General features: G+C 36.2%; 1 protein-coding gene across 1 annotated transcript in view; it reads right to left on the bottom strand.

The window, feature by feature from the left end:
• Positions 1-21,834, bottom strand: part of ITGA8 (integrin subunit alpha 8) — a 188,863-nt gene that overhangs the window by 33,347 nt on the left and 133,682 nt on the right. Inside the window, exons 21-23 of the mRNA XM_084875768.1 lie at positions 19,420-19,512; positions 13,758-13,837; positions 7,494-7,574 (exon numbers count right to left, since the gene is read on the bottom strand). Coding sequence (XP_084731894.1) covers positions 7,494-7,574; positions 13,758-13,837; positions 19,420-19,512 — 254 coding nt within the window. The remainder of the gene's footprint in view (positions 1-7,493; positions 7,575-13,757; positions 13,838-19,419; positions 19,513-21,834) is intronic.

Below are 21,834 nucleotides of genomic sequence, written 5' to 3'. Positions count from 1 at the left end.
AACATCAGAATTATGGGGGTCCCAGAAGAAGAGAAAGAGCAAGATACCAAAAGAATACTGAAAGAAATTGTGACAGAAAACTTCCCCCACCTGGGGAAAGAAATAGACTTACAAATCCAGGAAGCACACAGAACCCCAAACAAAAGGAATCCAAAGAGGACCACACCAAGGCACATCATCATTAAAATGCCAAGAGCAAAAGACAAAGACAATATTAAAAGCAGCAAGAGCAAAGCAGTTAGTTACCTATAAAGAAGCACCCATATGAATGTCAGCTGATTTCTCAACAGAAACCATGCAGGCCAGACGGGAATGGCAAGAAATATTCAAGGTGATGAATAGCAAGAACATACAGCCAAAAACACTCTACCCAGAAAAGCTATCACTCAGAATCGAAGGCCAGATAAAGAGCTTCACAAATAAAAAAAAGGTAAAGGAGTTCATCACTGCCAAACCAGAATTATATGAATTGCTGAAAGGGGTTCTTTAGGAAGAGGAAGAAGATATAGATAAAAGTTATGATCAACAAATACATAACTATCAACAAGTGAAACTAAAAGCCAAGGGAATTAAAAAACCTGATGAACAATATTAACTAGTGAATATAATAGAATCAGAGGTATGGAAGGGGAGTGGACTGATGATTCTTATGGGAAAAGGGGAGTATGGGGGTGTGGGAAGAGCCTGAACAAAAACTGTGCACTTATGGATGAGGACAATGGGGAGTGGGGAAAGGGCAGAGGGTGGGGTGGGAACCTGGTGGAGGGGAGCAATGGAGGGGGGAAAAATGAGGAACATTTGTAATAATATGAACAATAAAGATTTATTTAAAAAAAAGAAGAAGAAGAAGAAGAAGAACGCTTCACTAGTGTCAGTACCACAGTACTAGGAGAAAGTGGCTCTCAATTTTTTGAATAGACATTGCCTATAAGGAAAACAGTACTGAAAGAGATGTTCAGCAAAATACTATCAGAATGGTGAAGGGTCTGAAACATCCACCATACACTCTAACTTACCAGTCTCTAGCTCAGAGATTGGCTATTTTACAGCATCTCATCTCATCTCTTGAGATGGATAATTTAACATATGCATACATATATATTAGATCCTGTGTAAGTGTGTGTGGTGCTTGTGTGCATGTGTATGGGATATACAATTCCTACTTTCAGCCATATAAAGAAACAGGACTGTTTTGTGTGAATAAAAATCTAGAATTTTGTGTGGGTGTTAAACGCCCAGTGAAATACTTCATGGTAGAAAAATAACCACTTGTACATTCCTCTTTCTTAGATTTCTTTAGCTTCCTGTTTAATTCAGTCATACCTCTCAAAAGGCCAGGCTTGGAGCCAAAACAAAATAAGGCCTGTTCATGTTCTAAAGTTGTTTTATAGATTACTCAAGGGGAACTTAAATGGTGTAAATCATGTAAGTAGGATATTAACTCGATAGCTAGGGATTATTGCCTGCAATTTACACCTTGAGAGTGAGCACTGGATGAATGAAATGCAGTACATGGTGCTATTCTTTATTAAAAGTTGATTATAAACCAAATGATTATTTTCACACAATCCCACAAAAGATAATTCTTAGAAAACCCACAATGCTTTCAAATAATTTTCAGCTAAAGATTTATTTAAGACTTTCCCGACTTTCAGCTGAAAGTAACTTCATCTTGTCTTTTGGCAATCAGATGTCTTAAATGCCCTTTTAAGGGTATCTGGTCATTAACACAGCCTCCAGCAATTTTGAACTTTATCTTTTTTCCCTCCCTCTGGCAACCTCTTTCTAAAGCAGAAGGTACACTTTATTGAGTTAAATTCTGAACCAAGAGCAAATAATTTAACGTCTGTGGGTCTCTATTTCCTCATCTGGAAAATTGTGATGATAAACTTTTTGGGTTGCACACCACAAGTAATTGGAAAACATCTCAAATGCTTTTGGTCAAAGCTAATTTGGGGGTACCGTCTTCTAGGGGAGGGTATAAGTATGTTTTTAAAACTGAAAACCACAGAAATGTACTAAATTGTAAAGTATTTTGCATTCGTTCTTAAGGTGTAATTATTAAATAAAAAGTGCAGGGCACAGCCTTGCTGGGCAGATACCTCAACATTCTCCGCTCTTAGAGTGGTTTGTTGTTATGCCAGGCGTCCTTTACCCACTTAATTTGATTAAATCCTGTTTCGATCAAACATAGGGAACTTGGTAAAGAAAGGAGTCTAGGAGATGACAGGTTTCTTTCACTAGAGGGAAGTCCGGAGCGCTTGGGCTCCCATTCCCACGTGGTCTTGATGGCCTCACCACCCAAAGCTTTATTTCACTCTTAGGCGTCTTAGCTTGGCAGCAACAGAGTTGATTCCATCGTGTCTACATCCGTTGTAAGGCTCTAGGAAAACTTTGGTTTTGCTTTGTTTTTATAACCATTAGTCCTAAAGGACTGGTTGTGAATTCTCTAGGACCACAGAATCATACAGTTAGATCTGGGGCCAGTATTATGGAGATACTGCAATCAAAATCCCTCACTTTATAAACAAAATAAAAACTGATGGGCCAGAGAAGTAGGGACTTAATTGCAGGTGAAGATTAGAGCTCAGGTTTGCTCAGCACCATCCACTCTATTTCCAATATACAGTGCACCCCAGGGGCCACTGGGCGCAGCGGTTTAGTAAGCACAACTTAAATAGAAAGTTCCCCGCCCATTTCTATAACAAAATTAAATAAAAATCTCTAAAGAAAACTATCACAGGCAGGGTGTAGCAAAATCATTTAAAAAGTATGTCTCACAAAATTCACATATCCACCCTCTGAAGACCTTTCCAAACCTGGGAAACAATGGCAAAGGATGGTTCTCCAAAGATCTCCACTAAATAAGGGAAGCATTGCTCAATGTTTTCAAAGTTACTATTTTTTAGAAGGAAGAGAGAAAGAATACCATTAACTAATTAACCTAGGAGAACAGCCAGTGCAGTAATCCAACAACCCTTACTTAATAGCCTCACATTCTAAGATGCAGGATAGTCCTTTACTCACAGACACCCTCGAGCAATAAGGAAATTAGGGTAGTCAGTGGTAACACTGGACATTGGGAAGAGGTTTGAGGGAAAGCAATGAATTAGATTTTTTTATTTTATTTTTTTTTACATGTGTGAGATCACACATCCCTGGCGGCCACAGCACCACGGCCACAGGGCTTGGAAGGAAACAGTTTTATTTTGAGCAGAGTGCAAAGACAATGCAGCACCTCGCAGCTACATTGTAACTAGATCCTGCTCCTGAATTAAATTTTTGATAATTTAAAATCTATATGCTATTAGGAAGTTAAAATCTAATAATGTAGTAGTATGCAATGACCCAATTTTTGTATGCCTGTTTTCAGCAGTATTAGTCCAAAATAGCAAAGACAATCATTTGTGGAACAAAGTTGGCTCTACCTGCTGTAGACATATCTATGCAGAAAATAATTATTCATGACTGTAGGCTCTCTCAACACAAACCCATTCAATCCTGATTATTTTATAAAAGGCATAATTTTATTATTCTTCGAGATCTTAATATATGTGGTGCTGCTTCTTGTGACCAAGTTTACTTCTTACATAACTATGCTAAATTAATCCTTTGTCCCAATAGGTGACATGTACCTCTGCTTAAAGACAGTGTTGAAATTACCTAGCTTTGAAAATTATGAAACAAGTCTCAATATTTTTCCCATCCCCCAAAATAAATTCATGAGTTTATTTTAAAATTACAAAACAATACAAATTTTTTTAAGAGAACATTTAGAGACAGTGCATGATAATGTACACTGGAATAAATATAATTGGCCAAAAAGAAAATGAGATTTTCCTGAGGACTAAACATAGAAGATTTTCAACACAGTGACTATTTTTAAGAATTAAACGTGCAAACTAATGTTTTTTGCTGAGTATTTGGAGGAAAGAGTTTCATTTTGTAAAATAACTAAAAAAGAACTTTAACACTAACTTAGAGAAAAAAATTTGGTCAATTGTTGAACATTAAGCAATTAAAATAATTGGCACCCATATGAAAAACCCAATTTTAATTATCTGTCTTGATTATTGGCAAAATAAATAGAAACATTTCCACCTTTTTTTACTTAGAAACATTAATGCAATAAGTGATGACAGAAATACATTTAAAAATATTAATCTCAGAAAATGAATATGTAAAAATAAATAGTTACACTAATCCCTTAGCTTCCTTGGACTTAATGGGGGGGGGGGGGAGCATATCTAGGGAGGGGTTTGGGATGGGAATGGGGTAATAAGGACAATTATGTGAGACCATAATCAATAAAAAATAAAAAAAGAAATAAAAGCAGTTCCAAATTTAAAACTTATTTTGTAATAAACAGTTTCAATTTATTTTTTGGTTAGCAAAACAAAGATAAGCTCAATTTAAAGGAGAAAAAATTAACTATATACCAGTTATGCTTTTTTTTTAAGATCATAGATAATAATGTTTCTGTTTTCTTTTCTGATTTAAAAGATAGTTTTTTTTCTTATCAAGAGTAGAATGGGGGAATTAAACTAGAAATTCACAAAAATTAAATAGATTAGCTCCAAATATCTGTAAATCAAACAGGTCACTTCCTATGAGTCAACTCATAAGTTAGAGGAAATCACAAAGGAAATTAGAAAATACTTAGAAGTGAATTCACAAAGAAAAACCAACATATCAATACTTATGCATGCTACTAAAGCAGGGAAATTTACATCACAAAATGCTATGTAAGAAAAGAAGACAAGTCTCCCATCAATGACCTAATTTCTACAGAGAGGAAGGAGAGAAAAAAAAGAGAAACCCCAACCCAAAATGAGCTGAAGGAAGGAAATAATAACAATAAAAGCAGAAACAAATGGAATAGAAAACAAAAGCAAAAAATTTTTTTTAAAAAATCAATGAACAAAAAAATTGGTGCTTTGAAAAGACCACTAAACGCTAGCCAGACTGATCCAGGGTAAAAGGTAAAAGATACAAATCACCAATACTGGGAATGATGAGGGGACATCGTTAGAAATCCTTCCTACAGATAAAAAAAGGAAAATGAGAGACTATGAACAACTTCATGTGAAAACATGTAACAACTTAAATGAAATAGGCAAGTTCCTTGAAAGACTACCAAACTTCACTCAAATAGAAACAGAGAATATAAATAGCTTTATATCAAAGAATGCAATTGAACTGTTAAAACCTTCCTGCAAAAACAAAAAGCCAAATGAACAAACAAACAAAAAGCAAAATACTCGACTCACATGGCATGCCTGGTAATTTTTACCAAATATTTATGGGGAAAAAAATACAAATTTTACACAAACTCTTTCAAAAAATAGAGCAGATGGAGAAATCATTCCAACTCATTTTACAAAGCTGGCATCCCCCTGATACCAAAGTCAGAAAAAGATATTGTAAGCAAAGAAAACTACAGATCTATATTTCTCATGAACATATATGCCAAAGTCACTAACAAAATTCTAAGTTGAGTCCCATAATATATAAAGAGAACAATAATCATGACTAAGTGTACTTCTTCCCCAAAAAGTTTGGTTTAAAATTCAAACACACACACACACACACACACACACACACACACACACACTAAAATATGATGTCAGAAACATTAATGTTATGCATATGTAAAGGCCTGGGGATGGGTGGGGGCAGGATGAATGGGGTCAATGGGGAAAAAGGGGGACGTTTGTAATACTTTCAACAATAAAGATAAATTAAAAAAATAAATGTGGAGGAGTAAAAACTATAGTAGTTTCAGAATGTGTTTGAACTTAAACAGCTATCAACTTATAATGGATTGCTGCAAACATCGCTTGTTATATATGAACCTTATGGTAACCAGAAACCAAGCAGGTTCAATCCCCATCTGGGTGCCTATGGGAGACAGCCGAACAGTGTTTCTCCCTCACCTCAATATTTTTCTCTCTCCTTTTCCCTACCTCTCTCTAAAAATCAATAAACAGATCAAGGGGTGAGAAAATAATAACAACAATAATAGTAATGATGTGGAGTAATGGAAACATTGTATATTCTCTGGTCCTAAAATTCCACATCTGAGCATATACTATTCTGATAGTCAGAAAATACATATAAGAAAGTTTGTAAAAATAAATAAATAAATAAATAAATAAATAAATACAAGAAAACTCCCAAATATTCATCAAGAGTAGAATGGATAAATAATTTTTAAGTTATTGTCTTCTGCAATCAAGATGAATGAACTATAGGCACATGGACTACAGGGGATGAATGTCAAAACATTAATTTAATGGAAAAAAAACACACAAAAGAGAACATAAAATGAGATTTTGTGTAGATAATGTTCAAGAAACTCCATTCGTAGGTTGCATAGCTGACATTTATAACATGCACTTAGGCCAAGCTGCCTGTGCTTACATCCCAGCCCCCACTTCCTAGCTGTGTAGCCTTTAACTGTGTGCCCAAAGTTGTACAGCAAGGACACTAGTTCACATTCAGATGTCCTAACATGGTGGGTAACACATGGAAGTATCAATAAACGTTAGGCATTATTATTATTCTCTGACCCACTAGGTGGAGCCTCAGAGGTGCCAGGATAGCAGGTACACACCCACTTCCTGAGAGCAGCAGCAGGGGGCAGAGGAAGAAAATGCCAGGTGACAAAGGCTCTGAGAGCAGAAATCTATAGTTGCCATTGTGGGGGAATGTGAACCACTCAGACCTAAGGAAAAGGAAAAGGGAGCTGGGATTGCTGGAGTCCCAGTCACTATTCAGCCCTAACCCAGTTGATATTTTTTAGCCAACTAGTTGTTCTGAAGAAACAATAAGAATTAAAATAAAAGTAATGACATCCTTGCTTGCACAAGATAAGAACTACATGCAGTCCATTTCTGATTCCCCCCCCCCACACACACACACAGGATGAATTTCCCAGATGGTAGTTATTTCAAGCCTTTTACTTGACCACTTTCCGCCTGTCTCCCAATTGATGGCTTATTGGCACCTTCTTCAAAGAATAGGACAGAATGAAAAAGCTTTAAAATGTAGATCCCATCAGCCCTCACATCGCAGACTTAGCCATTTCTTAAACTCAAGATGTGGTATGGCGAGGCTGAATTTTCCCTCTGCGAAAATAATAGACATACTCGAGAAGTGAGACTTTCAGGCAGTCACACGGATGTCCATTTTATCTGTCTTCTTGCCACCAGCTTTTATAGTTTGATTATTAAACTGTCAGTTTGAGGAATAAAGTGAGCCCTTGTTTTGATGTCTACAGACTTAATTACCATACAGGATTTACTCTACTTTGCAATGGAAAGCTAATAATGGGCAGAAAAGAATGAAAATTTATACCAAAGTGAACTGTGATCTTGAATGCATTAGGAAAATTCCATACAATTTTTACTGGCATTTTATCATCACTCTCATATACAGAAAGCTATTATTACATGTAGTGTAACTACTACAATGCTTTGTTTATTACTTACCCTCTTATTTCTACTTGAGCTACAGCAGTGATGTTGATTTGCAGGCTCACAAGATTGCTGTCTGGATTGTCCTTGTTGGAACTAAAACAAAACGACATATAATTTAAATATATTTTCTCAGACATGTTACTATAACATATGATCATAAAATATATTCTGTATATCACTTGAGCAACACACATTACCAACATGCTAATTCAGAAAACAATGGCATATCCATTCTACAAAATCATAACCATTTATATATGGAAATGCTAAGATCCATTATGATCAGAAGTAATGAATATAACTTTTCATGAGGAGACATCTTATCAGAAAGCACAGTTGATATCTAGAGAAGCTAATCCTTTTTCTGATTCGATGGCTCCACCCAAAAGGCAGAGAGCTGAGTTCATTTTCCAGCATCTAACTTGGACACATTCCTTAACTTCTCTGAGCATCATATTCATTGCCCATCAAATGAAATAGGACAGCACAGTCAACTTCTGTTTTCCATGCTCATAAAAAGGAGGACTGGCAAGAATAATCCAAAAGCTACACATAATGGAAAAAGCATTTGCATTTGGCTCTGGAATGCATCATACCATGTATTGTTTGGGCAGCAAATTTATCTTCTGTATGGGTTTATTTCTTAAGTAATATTAAAATAAGTTGGCATTCACTGCCTGCTCACTGACCCTCAAGGGTGGGGTTGGGGAGGCCTGGCTAGTAGGGTGAAGAAGGGAGATCAGAGAAAGTTGGGCAGTTCATGCAGAGGCAATGAGCAGATGGCATCAATGTTTGTCACGTGCATCAGGAATCTCAAGCTGGGACCCTGGCCAGGTAGCTCAGTTGGTTAGAGCATTGTCCTGATACACCAAGGTTGTGGGTTTGATCCCAGGTCAGCACACATACAAGAATCAACCAATGAATGCATAAATAAGTAGAACAACAAATGGATGTTTCTCTCTTTCTTAAAGTCAATCAATAATTTAAAAAAAAAAAAAGTCTCAAGATCGAAGGTACATGCTTAATAATATTTCTTTGTACAGCGGCAAAATGATTTTCAAGTTTGCTGTTTCTTTCTCTCCAGCAAATATAAGTAGACATAAATTTAACTATGCCAAAATAATTACTGGAGAAGTGAGACTTTCCCCCAAAGAAACTTGTGTTAAGCAGCCAGTACTGTAAGGAAGATGAAATGTGTCTCAAGAGGCTTGACCCAGTAGCTGAGCTTTTGGATGCATTTATTGTCCTTCTGTGCTTTCATTGAAGTCACCCTCATATCCCAAAGACTATGCAGCTTGTAGCAAACTGAGACGTGGCCACACCCCCACTAACAGGCCATGATTATATTCAGGTCTCATTAGGCAGAGTAAGCACCTCTTCTTCCCACAGAATCTCACAGATTCATCGGACAGGCTCTAACCTGCAGTGGTGGTAATGGGTATGTTCTGTTTAGCTTTGGAAGCTTTCTAAATGTGGGAGCTGGAGAAGACAGGATAAAAGACTGCTTTCAAAGGAGGAGTTAGAATTGTTCCCACATTGCTTTGTAAAAGTCCCGTTCGATTGTATATACTGATAAGGCAACTTAAACGACAAACACACATAAAAGACATAAACAGGCAAATGTCAGGCTCATTTCCTGTAATGGGGATCACTGCTAAGCTTGTGATGAGCCTAGGGGGACTTGTTCACCAAAGTCTGAACACCCGTCTCCAGGCCATTTTATTATTATCCCATCTGGGGAGGATCAGTCAACTAAAACATTTCTTTCTTGCTTGCTTTTTTTAAGGGCAGGATTCTGAATTATTAACCAATAAGAAGTCATTAAGTAAACTCCACTTGTTGCAGACTTCGTGGTTCCAAACCCATTACAGGAATGCAGTAGTTTGGAAATGTAAGTCTACTTGTTCCATGGATTAACTAGACTTTGTTCTATTTTCTAGTTCATTACCATTTTGTGGAAGTGGAAATTAGAATTGGGTGTGGGGGGGGGGGGGAGTGTCATTTAAGTTATTCCATAATTCTATTGTATTTTTTTTCTAAGAGGTTCAAATAACACAATTTCCATTATTCACAAAACCCTGAAAATATAAATATATGGTAAGCACTGAAATCATCTTGGGACAGGAATCCAATATGAGGCTTACAGAGGCAGTTTTGAAATTTAACAAAAGCAAAGGCAGACCCTGAGGCTAGACCTGGTTGGCTGATCAGGTTCATCCTGCCACACAAGCTTCACAGGACACTTGGTACTGCAACCAGTGATGTCAACAAAGCTCCCGGAGAGAAAGGTACCAGACTTGACATATAACTTGGAAACTTCTTTGACCTCTTTCCTGGAAGGAAACCCGCCTCACTAATATAAATGCTGTATTCAAACAAGCAATTTGCCACAGCCCTGGATGCTGAGCTACTTAAACTGTCAGTGCTACCCTGTTTCCCCGAAAATAAGACAGTGTCTTAATTTTTGCTACCAAAGATGCGCTAGGTCTTATTTTCAGGGGATGTCTTATTTTTTCATGAAGAAGAATATGGTACACATTTATTGTTAAATGAAAATAAAGGAAATTTATTACCTGTATACGGTACGGTAGTTGTCAACACAAACCAGACAAACTGTGAATCCTACAGTATCAAGAATTTACTCATTTATTCAATGACAATCATGTCATCATCTTCTGGAACATCATCATAACAATCCAATTCCTGAATTTCCTGGTGTATTTCTTGTGACTCCATTTCTTTCAGAATCAGTGGACCAAATCTCTCATGTTTAGCCGGGGGAGGGGAGGGGTGCTTATTTTTGGGGGATGCCTTATATTTCACTCAGAAGGAAACCTGTAAGTAGGTCTTATTTTGGGAGGATATCTTATTTTTGGGAAAACATGGTAGTTCTACGTAAGGAACACTGAATTTCCTCTCCATGGCTGCACCTTCTGACATGCATCAAGGATAAACATGTTTTTTTACCTTTTACTCCAATGCAATTTTCTTTTTCTTTACTGTGGCCTACTTTCTATTTTCTAGCAATCCCTCTATGCTTTCTGTGGTCTTTGGAATATCAGCAAAGGCAATACAATGTTCATGTCACCATTACTGAGGGAGCAACAACAACAATGATCACAAAGATGTGTTCGTGCATGGGAATTGCTCTCTGAGACCCACGCTACACAGGGAGGAAAATGTTTACATGTCACACACTGCCAGGGCACGGAGACACCATTTAATGCAAACATTGGTGACACAAAATATTTTAAGTTTGTTAATTTGTAAATCCCAGTTTTCTTTTGGGTTCTATTTGTGAAAAGGGGCATTAAATGTGGGTAACAGTGGTCAATATGGACCAAAGCTTTAGAGTTCAGAGCATTTGGTTTAGTTTAGTTTTGGTTTAAACACATTTAAACTGGACACAAACCATCCATTAAATACTTACTTACATCTTTGGAGTCTGCCAGAAAAGCATGCAGATAAAGGCGCACTTCTCAAATGCTTTTGTAATTGAGAACTAAAAGTGTTCTCAAATGCTTTTATCACTGTAACGTATGTTTTTGGAATTGATGCTTTATGTAGGCTCCCCAGTTCTTTCCGCATTTTCACATTTTTCAAAATAATGTTAAAATATTGGTAAGTTTTATAGCACATAAGGATGGAATAGTCATGATATTAGATGAAGGGGATGTTAAGAATGCAAATATTTCTACTTTCCATCAAATTCAGCACTTTATCATCTAATTCAGTATTTCAACGATGATCTACACAGGGTGGGAACGTTGGCCTGCAGGCCATTTAAGGTGTGTGATCTCATTCAGTCTGGTCCTGACAAGGCATCAGGGGTGAGTTAATTAAATGTTTGACCAAATATAGCAGGCTAATTTTTAAGTTGATAATTTTGTGTAGCCCGTGAATGATGTTATAAATATCCAAATGGCCCTTGGCAGAAAAAAGGTTCCCCACCTCTGATCTACAGGGTGGAACTGGGGAAGGCATAGAACATTCCCAGTGCCCTCTGCTTTCCGTCTGAATTGCAAATTGTATCTCTTCTATTATCCATAACTGCAGTCAAAGGTCATGGGGAAGGTCAAGGAATTTGCTTTGCGTCTTTGTAACAGACTTTTTTGTTTTGTTTTGTTTTGTTTTGTTTTTTTTGTTTAATAAAGGCTGCATATTTTATGAAAGGTGTAACTTTCCCCCAAGTGACAAAGCTACATGCCACCACAGAATCAATGTCACAGACAATGATGGTGAGAACTGAAAACTGGCCTGCTGCCTGGAGTGATGGTGGTCCTCCACTATGGAGCACTCTTTCTTTGTTGTTGTTGTTTTTTCCCCTGAAAACTTACAAATATTAACCAATTACCCAAGGGAAAATATTGATGAATAGCTAAGCCTCTTGGGAAATATATATTTATATGTTTTTTAAAATGATTCAATAAGCTTTTGATACAATGAAGAATAATTCATTCTATCTATATATCCCATCACTAATTTGGATTAAAAATTTTTTTAATTAAGATTCAGCAAAAAATATTTCAGTTAAAATTTAAAAGACCCAATTAAGGTCAGAAAATGATATAAAAAACCCTTTTCCCTGTAAATGTAGCACAAAACTCAGGGAATATGGTCTGTGACAGGTTGCAAATTTTTGAAATTGCCTATATTCTTATAGAGTTTATCTTTTTCTTTAGTCTTAAACTTCTAATTAAGTAAGTATTAAAAATAATCCTTTGTGCAAAATAATTTTTCTAAAAATCCTCACACTTCAATGACACCCTTTTGCAGGACAGAAGGTATGTTTAGAGATTCACCATGATGCACACTAGTATTTGAGAATGAAATTGTAAACAATGGTGTTCATATTAGAATGTGCTGGGCAAGTTATAAATAACTATGAAAGGCCTGTATGTGCTTTCACATCAGTGTCTTTCAAACTTTTAAAATTGCAGATCACAACATTATATACATATATATATGTGTGTGTATATATATATATATATATATATATATATATACACATATATATGTGTGTGTGTATATATGTGTGTGTGTGTGTGTGTGTGTGTGTATATATATATATATATATATATATATATATATATACACATCTCCCAGGATATCTTACTATATATTTATATTTATCTGAAGGGATGTTTCATGAATAGGACTCTGATGTATTATATTTCATCAATTGCCTTTTCTTTTGCTACAAGTCTATAGTCAATAAATGGATTCCATTGCTGGATAATGGGTTGCAGTCCACAGTTGGGACTCCTGGCCCTCATGAACATGCTCTCTGTGGGTCCTCCTACTCATGAAATATATTCGGCCATGAAGAAGCAAACAGAACAGATGGTACAGTCACACTTGAATTCCTGAGCAGGATTAGTCTTAGAAAAAGGGGGGAGTTATGGGTGACTCAGCTCATAGTTGCCAGAGAAGGCTATGCCCTTCGAATTGGGGGGCAGGGAGGAGGGGCACAGCAAGAGTAGTTTTATAATAGTTTGTATGGAAAATAATACAGCACAAGAATTCATAAATAATAATTCAATAAAAAAACTCCGTGTTTCATGTATTCACAAATGTAAACCTATTTTTGCCCCACCCTATGTATGATCTTATCTGCATCTTGCCTTGGTGCTCATATTAAACCATCGGAAAGAGACTCATTCATTCTTGAAAAGTTAGAATATTTCAATATTTCTAATGCAAAATCTATGTTTTTTTGCAGAAATTTTGTTCTTAGGGATTAGTTAACCCCCACATGAGAGCATGGTAGGGATGTGAGGGGGTGGAGGTGGTAGAAGGCATGTGCATCAGAATGAGGAAAACTGGAGGTGAAGGGAGGTGGAAAGTGCCCAGGACAAAATTTTTCTCTCATAACTTGCAATCTCTTTCAGAACCAAAAACATTGAAAAAACTGAGATAAACAAAGGAAAAATGGGCTGTGAAAATCTGAGTTCAAATTTCAGATGAACTTTTATGTATTGATTTTTTTACAGAGAGGAAGGGAGAGGGACAGAAAGTTAGAAACATCAATGAGAGAGAAACATTGATTCAGCTGCCTTCTGCATGCCCCCCTACTGGGGATGTGCCCACAACCAAGGTACATGCCCTTGACTGGAATCACACCTGGGACACTTTAGGACACAGGCCGTTGCTCTATCCACTGAGCCAAGCCCGTTAGGGCTCAGATAAACTTTTAAGATGAAGGAGCTTGACAAGTAGCATTCATTTCACTGTGTATTATTTTAATATTGAGTGTTAGGCATTTAAAGGTCTAACCTTCTGATTTGAAGATCGAAGTTAATGCTCACGTTTGTTTTCTCAAGACGTGGAACTGCAAATCGGAGGCCCAGAGAATACTAAATTAAAAAAACAAACATACACACATACAACACACTATGTTATTACATGGGAGGAACCTTATACACAGCATAAAATATTTTAAAGTTATCCTGCAAAAACCATTCTGGATTGCTGTCCCTTTTCCTGCTTTTATCTTGGATGGCTGAGAGCTGAGAGGAAGCCATGCAGTTGAGGCAGTAGGGCCCAGACAATGCCAGTCCTTACACATTTGGGTTCCGTCTTTTCACTTAGCCTCATACTGACTCTTCTCCTAATACCTTGCTGTGTGCCAAATTGGAAACAACTAAATATACGAGGTGAGTAATTTAGAAAGCTGTGATTCCATTTTATGATGGACATTTATGTAGTCTTTGAAATCATGGCTATGAAGCCTATGCAACAATGTGAAAAGTACTTATGGCATCATGATGATCAATAAATAAAAAAGATTACAATGTTGTAGGTGTGATGTGTTTCAGCTATGATTTTAAAAGTCTATCAGTGGAAAAGTCATTGTATAGGAGTAAGGATATATTGTAGGAAGACATACCAAACAATATACTCTGCTACGTTAAAGTTATAAATGTGTGGGTGATTTTTTCCACCTTTATTTTCAAAAGCTTTTGTAATTTTCAAAAGCTCTTGTAATTTTTATAATTTGAAAACAGATTTCTAAACTTGGGAAAAAAGTAAGTCCAATAATAATATGGATGAGGTAAAAACAATAGCTAAGACATAGGATGATAGTAATGCCTCTCCCGTGAACTATACCAACCCTAACATGCATTGTTTCATGAAATCACAGCAACTAGTCCGTGAGGTAGGGACTGTGGTTGTTTACATTTTGCAATCAAGCAGCAATCTGAGGAGGAGAGAGATTAAGTGACTTGCTCCAGGAGCAAAGCAAATAAACTGCAGAATTGGAATTAAAATCCCTTCAAGCTGACTCCAGAATCTGTCTCCACTCCACTCCACTATGAGAATCAAACCATTAAAAACTCAGGTTAATATGATGCAGTAATAACATGAACTAATAATAAACTGTCACTTTTGAGTTTCTTATTGAATGGGGTTGTATATTTTCATCTTGATATTGTCAGATTCTAGCTTAGTCAGGCATCTACAAGGAGTGGCAACAAAACTGGTTATCTATAATAATAAAAGCATAATGTGCAAATTGACCAAACTGTTGTACAGCCAAACGACCGTCCAGACATTTTTTCAGACAAAGCCAGGGCTGTGAAGGTCTACTCTTGCACGCATTTCGTGCATTGGGCCTCTAGTCTCTCATAAAAAAAGAATGACGAGAAAGAGTGTGCCATAGTTTGTACACTTCCAGTGATGGGGATCTTACTATATTGTGATGAAGTATACCTAATATTGGTCTTCATTATAGAACTCAGTGCAGGGTGAAGATAAAGGTGTGACAAACTCATATTAGCAAAAGATACGTGTGTTCTTAAGTGGAATCTAACACCAGGTCTCTGGCCATTGATTCTAAGAAGTCTTTGTTGAAGACTTGTTTAAAAGATTTTGCAAATTTTTATGAATCTCATTGGTATGTAAATATTTTCTATTACTGTAGCTATTCTATGAAAATGACATTACTACTTACAAATCAGAAGTTACACTTCTGAATACTGCCTTGAATAGTTTGTTAAATTAAAACATAAAGATGCTTGAAAACTATTATGATGTTTTTTAATATTTAGGACTGCTTTTACCTTTGGAATTTTATTAGAGCCCACGAGAGTATTCTTTTTAAAGTACAAAATGAGGTAAATAAATCAAAGTGTTTTATAACAAAGCAGAATGCAATAAAATTGGATGGGCATTATAAAGTGAGATAAGAAAGCTATTAGGTGACTTATACTATAGACCTCAGAGATAAATGAATAGAAACAATTTACTTCCTTGACTTCTAAAGATTACTTCCTGATAAAATAGATTGACATGGTTTTACATAAACACATTTGTGGTTAAGACCACACTGTCATTTTACCCTCCACTTTGAATGTCACTGGTAGCCAGTTTCTGTTCCATGGTTATTCTTAGTTATTGATGAGTTTAGATTACCTCTGGTTTAGATTTAACACCTTTAATAATGAAAAATTGAATTAGTGCCCAGTCATCTACAGATGCTAACACCATTGCCGTTACGCCAATTCATTTCTCTTTGGCCTTAGGGAGAACTCTTCATATCAAATTAGGTGGTTGGATTGTGGTTGAAAATTAGCAAAAGGATTTATTAGCTTCCAGAGAAAAGAATTCTAAAGAAAAATGTTCTAATGTTGCAGCTTAAATTTCCATTCTGTCTTCCATGGCCTCGTTTAAGTATCTCATCTGTTACCCATTAGTTTTCACCCAAGTACTCATCACAATTTTGCAGACAGGCCTGGTTCAAATCTTGGGTCTGTCCTCCATTACCTGTGTGACTTTGGGCAATTCATTTGACTTGAGTCTAAGTTTTCTCATCCATAACATGGGAGAAATACCTGACTCAAAAAGTAGTTGGTTGTTGTGAAAATTAAATGCAACAACGTTGAAAAACCACCCAGTAATGGGTTTATAACAAGAGGGTCATCCAATTATGTTATCTTATAAAAGTTGATTTTTCATTTAAATATTTACTTTCTTTTTAACCAAGAAGTGAGCTTACTAGACTATATAGCTTAGTACCCTTTTAAAAATTACCTAGTATCAATGGTACAGTGTTTATTATAATGTAAAAAAAGCAAAAGTACTTTTTTGCACAATATCCTAAAGTATAAATTGGGAAAATAGGTATTTGCTTTTTTGAGTGATTTCTTAAAAAAAAATTTTTTTTTAATCCTTACCTGAGGATATGTTTTTCTAACTGATTTTAGAGAGAGAGGAAGAGAGAGGGAGAGAGAGGAAACAGTGATGTGAGAGAGAAACATAAATCAGTTGCCTCCCTTAGAAACCCTGACCAGGATCAAACCAGAAACCTGGGTGTGTGCCCTGCCTGGGAATCGAGTCTGTGACTCTCTTGGTGTACAGGACAATTCTCCAAATTACTGAGCCACACCAGCCAGGGCGGGAATAGGTATTTCTTGATAGAAAGTTTCAAAGGCTCAAAGGCATGTGTGAAACTCTGGGCTGAGAGGTTTATTTACTGCAGCGCTTCTCAGTAGCTTTAAAATGCAAACATGCACCTGAGTGTCCCAGAGGATCTGACATTCAGCAGTGACCACAGAACTCTTCTTTAAAGGCTTACCTCAAGAGATTAGGTCTCTTTGGAATATAATTCTGGAAGTTGTTCTAATACAAATCTATGTAATTGTAATTTTTTTTTCAAACAAACCATTCCATTAATCATCATAAACATCAAATTTAAAATAGAGGAATGTATAGGTTTAGTTTATGTAACAATTAATTACACAATATTTGCAGATTTCAGAATATTTTTCTGATATATGACTTCAAAAATAATTATTTCCTCTGTGATATTTATTACAAGAAGTTCCTATGTGTACATGTAAACAGTAATTGCATAAAATAAAAGTTTTGTCCAAAAGTAATACTGAATGAAAAGTTCCTAAATCTGGAAACAAAGAAGAAGAAAAAATAATGAAGAGAAGCTAGTGAAGGAAGAGAAGAAAGAAGAAGGGGAGGAGGAGGAGTGGTGAGGGCCAGGGGAGTAGGAAGAGAAGAAGAAATAAACCAACTCATTATTTCATGAGCATGTTACAGATCATTATTCACCCTTTCTTTTTCTTGCTATAATTTTCCGTATTATTCTTCAGCTAAAATATATTATTCTTCAAGTAAGATACTAGTTCTTCAAGTCATACCTGGTAAAGCTGATTTAAAAGCTGAATTATTATAATATTTTAATATGAAAGTACTGTGAATTATAATCATATAGGAGGTATATTAGAAATAAAAAAGTTAATCATCTTTGCTAAAAATTTTAATTGTTATTCTTAAATAATTATATTGTACTTGTTTTTTAATTCAAGAAAAAGTTGTAGTAAATAAAAAAAAGTCAACAAAAATCTGTAGTAAAAAAAAAAAGTAGTATTTATAGACTTGTGACTAAAAGATGTGTAAGAGTGATGTCCAAAGAGAAAGCACACAAAAGTATCGGGTCTAGTAATAATTAATGTCGTTTTTAAACATTCGTTTAAAATCTTGCTTGGCGTTGACTTGTATTGACATAACCTTCAAACACGTGGTATCTACAGAACGTGTGAAGTGCAATTAACAAGTTTTGCTTGAAAAAGTTTGTGTTTGGTTTGGTTTTTGTTGCAAAACTAGGGCTAAGAAGATGGCGGATGAAGAGCATATTCGGCACTGCATGCTTTACGAGTTCCAATTAGGAAGAAAAGCAAGTGAGGCTGCAAAAAACATCTGTAGTGCTCTTGGTCAAGATGCAGTTAGCGCCAGAAAATGCCAGCCTTGGTTTGAGAAATTTCGCGAGGGAAATTTTTCGTTAGATGACAAGAGTGGTCGAGGCCGTGTGTCCAATTTTGATCAAGAAACTCTTCAAGCTCTTTTGGTGCAAAATCCTCAAATTACCCAACAAGAGCTTGCGACAACTTTAAATTGTTCACAAAAAACAATTTCCAATCAATTGCGTGCACTTGGCAAAGTCCAAAAGTTTGAAAAATGGGTTCCTCATGAGTTGACCGACAACAACCGTAATCAAAAAGTCACAATTTGCAGTTCGCTCCTCTCTCGTCAAAACCGTTTGCCGTTTTTAGAGCAAATTGTTACCGGAGATGAAGAATGGGTGCTGTATGTTAATTTGAAAAGGCGGCCTCAATGGTTGGACAAAAATGAGGCTCCACAGCCCACGCCAAAACCTGACTTGCATGCGAAAAAAGTGATGTTGTGTGTTTGGTGGAATTTTAAAGGAATTCTTCATTATGAACTTTTACCATCTAACCAAACCATTACAAGTGCAGTGTATAGTGCCCAATTGGAAAGGTTAGCCCAAGCTTTAAGAGAAAAAGAACCCGCGCTGATTAATCGGAAGGGCGTAATTCTTCACCACGATAACGCACGACCGCATACTGCAAGAATCACTGCTGAAAAACTGCGCCAGTTGGAATGGGAAGTTCTCCCTCAACCTGCATATTCTCCTGATATTGCCCCTTCCGATTACCATTTGTTTCGTTCTTTGCAAAACTTTCTTCTTGGAAAAAAATTTAATAATGAAGAATGCCTCAAAAATGCATTGACCAAATTTTTTGCATCAAAATCACAAGAATTTTACAACAGAGGGATTAAAATGCTTCCTGAGCGTTGGGCACAAGTAGTAGAAAACAACGGCAACTATATTGTTGATTAAATTTTGTTGTATTGTTTAAATAAATTTGATTTTTAAAAGTATTAGAAAACGACATTAATTATTACTAGACCTAATATTAATCTTTTGTGTTTTTAACCTTAGATTATCCACTCTGTGTTAGTTATAATGCTAAATCCCACCACCCTGGTCTGGAAATTTCCTGCCTAATTTGTTTTAATTGCTATGTACTAAATTGCTAAGTGCTAATTGGGGAGCTTTCCATTAGTTCCTTTTAAAATTCAATTAGACAGAAATCAGTCAGTGCTTCTGGCTTTCTCTTACATTTGTTCCAGCTACCATCGGGTTCCCAAGGTCGCACACCACCATTCTGGTTACATTTTCCATCTTGTACTCACAGCTCAGTGGTCGGAATCCCTACAACGAGAGAGAACACGGGGTGGATTCAGGGGCAGTATAAATTACATCCTGTCACAAAAGCAGCACTGGGGTGGGAAGCTCCTCTTGATTTCAAACACCTGTGGGGGCAGCTGTGCCCAAGAATTAATTTGTGACCAACTCAGAAGAAAAACTTGAGAAAAAAGATTGAAGTTTAATTTTAGAAAGTTTTTAGATTGATAAACCCAACTATTGTGTTTCCTTGCCAAAAAAATAAATAAATAAAAAAGCTTTTTATAGTATGAATACAAATATTCTAGAAATTATTTTCACTGTTAATATTAAATTAGGCCCGTGAATATCACAGATAATTCAACACAGCTAATTTATTCTTGCAAAAATGAAATGGCAGTATACGTGACCATATGACTCAATGACCATTTGCAGGAGGACTGCTTTGAACACAAATTTCTACACATCATGGTCCCATTTTTGAAATTACACAATCAATCTTAGTTCAATCCTAAACACTTAAGATGGAAAGATGTTGACCCAGTGCTTCCTGTCTCCCTTCTTCCCCATGCATCCTATTCTGATTAGAATATACAAAAACTCAGTTTTGAAGAGATGCTTAGAGCTATGTTGGAGAAGGTCTCAAGGTTACACCAGGGAAGAGAAGAAAGAAAAGGTTTATCTTTGAACTTGTGCTGTCTGCTCACAGCTCCACCTGATTCCTCATGTTACTCCCAGCTGCCTAGAATTCACACCTTGTTCGCTACCCTGAGCCCTTATCTTATTTCAAAACCTAATGTCCCTATGGCCATGCTCTGCCATTGGTGGTAGCGACCAATGTGTTCACCCATAATTCCATCAAACTTGGTAAGTGCTTTTAATATATCCCCTGTGAGAAAGAGGTGAAGGGATTAAGAAGTACACATTGATAGTTACAAAGGGATGTGAAGTACAGCATAGGTAATAGAGTCATTAATATTTCAGTAGCTAAGTATGGTGCCAGTTTGGTACTGGAAATATCGAGGGGGAACACAATGAAAAGTATATGATTATCTAACCACTATACTGTACACCTGAAGCCAGTACAAAATAATATTGAAAGTGAACTGTAATTGGAAAATAAAAATTAAACTTGTAAAAAAAAAAAAAAAAAAAAAAAAAACTCACAAAAAGCCTGTAACCCTCATTCCCAAAGATAAGCTTTCAAGATGAGGACACTTACAAAGGAGCAGCCTTTTGGGGATTTGTGCCCCCTGAGAAGTCCATGGAAGAGCGTTCTGAATATGAGGGCCGTTTATCCATCTTTTAGCTGTATTGGAATTTCATGTAAAGAAGTAATGTGAATTTCTAAGTAAAAGTTTCAGAAACTACCCTCCATTCCACCTTTTCCACTTTATTGAGAGAGAAAAAGATTTAAAACCAAAACAAAGAAAAGACAAACAAACCCCAGACATCTAGATAAAGAATTCTGTAGGTAGGTCTTTGCTCTGAGAAAACAAGCATCCGGAGGAAGGGGCTTTGTGTCTGTCCTATTCCCAGGGCCCAGAACAGTGTTCAGGGAAAGGCGATGGTGTCGGGAGATAACAGTGAAAGTAGCTCACACTCTTTGCTAAGGAGGAGCTTCAATGAAATAGACAAACACACACTAACTATAAAGTCCTCCTCCTTAATCACCCTGGTAATTCTCTTCCTATAGCATCCATTGAAAGTCTGTCCCAAGTAATGAGAAAGGTGTGAATCACTCATATTTAGAGGCATGATTTAAAACATGTTCGCTCTAAATATGAATGAATGAAATGTCAGTTTCTGATGGAGGCAAGAAACATTTTCTTTTTTTAATTGAATTTATTGGCGTGACATTGGGTAATAAAATTATACAAGTTTGAGGGGTACAATTCTATAATATATCATCTGTATATTGTACTGTGTGCTCACCACCCCAAGTCAAGTCTCCTTTCATCACGATTTACCCCCCTTCACCCCCTTGTTCCCCCACCACACTTTCCCTCAGATATTCACCATACTGTCATTTGTGAGGTTTTTCCCCTCTTAATCCCTTCGTCAAAACATATTTTTAAAAAGCTGGTAATAATCTCTATCCTGAAATATTCCATTAGTATCTATTCATCCTTAAGACTTTATAACTAATTCAAGTCATACAGATATGTTTTGTGTTGAAATTATTAACTCAGTCCTGAAAACAAAACAAAAAAGAAACACAGCAAAAGCTTATAAAAAATGCCCATGTATCCCCTGAATATAATTCAAGGATTCAGTTCCTATAGTAAATATTTTTATCTTATCTTAAGGTTAAAAGTTATATATACATTTTTCCAGCTTTCTAGAAAT

Source organism: Pipistrellus hanaki (assembly GCF_964339955.1).
Source record: "Pipistrellus hanaki genome assembly, chromosome: 1".
In the NCBI taxonomy this organism is placed as follows: Eukaryota; Metazoa; Chordata; class Mammalia; order Chiroptera; family Vespertilionidae; genus Pipistrellus; species Pipistrellus hanaki.
Note: the sequence above shows the minus strand (reverse complement) of the source record. Positions and strands in the feature narration are given on the sequence as shown.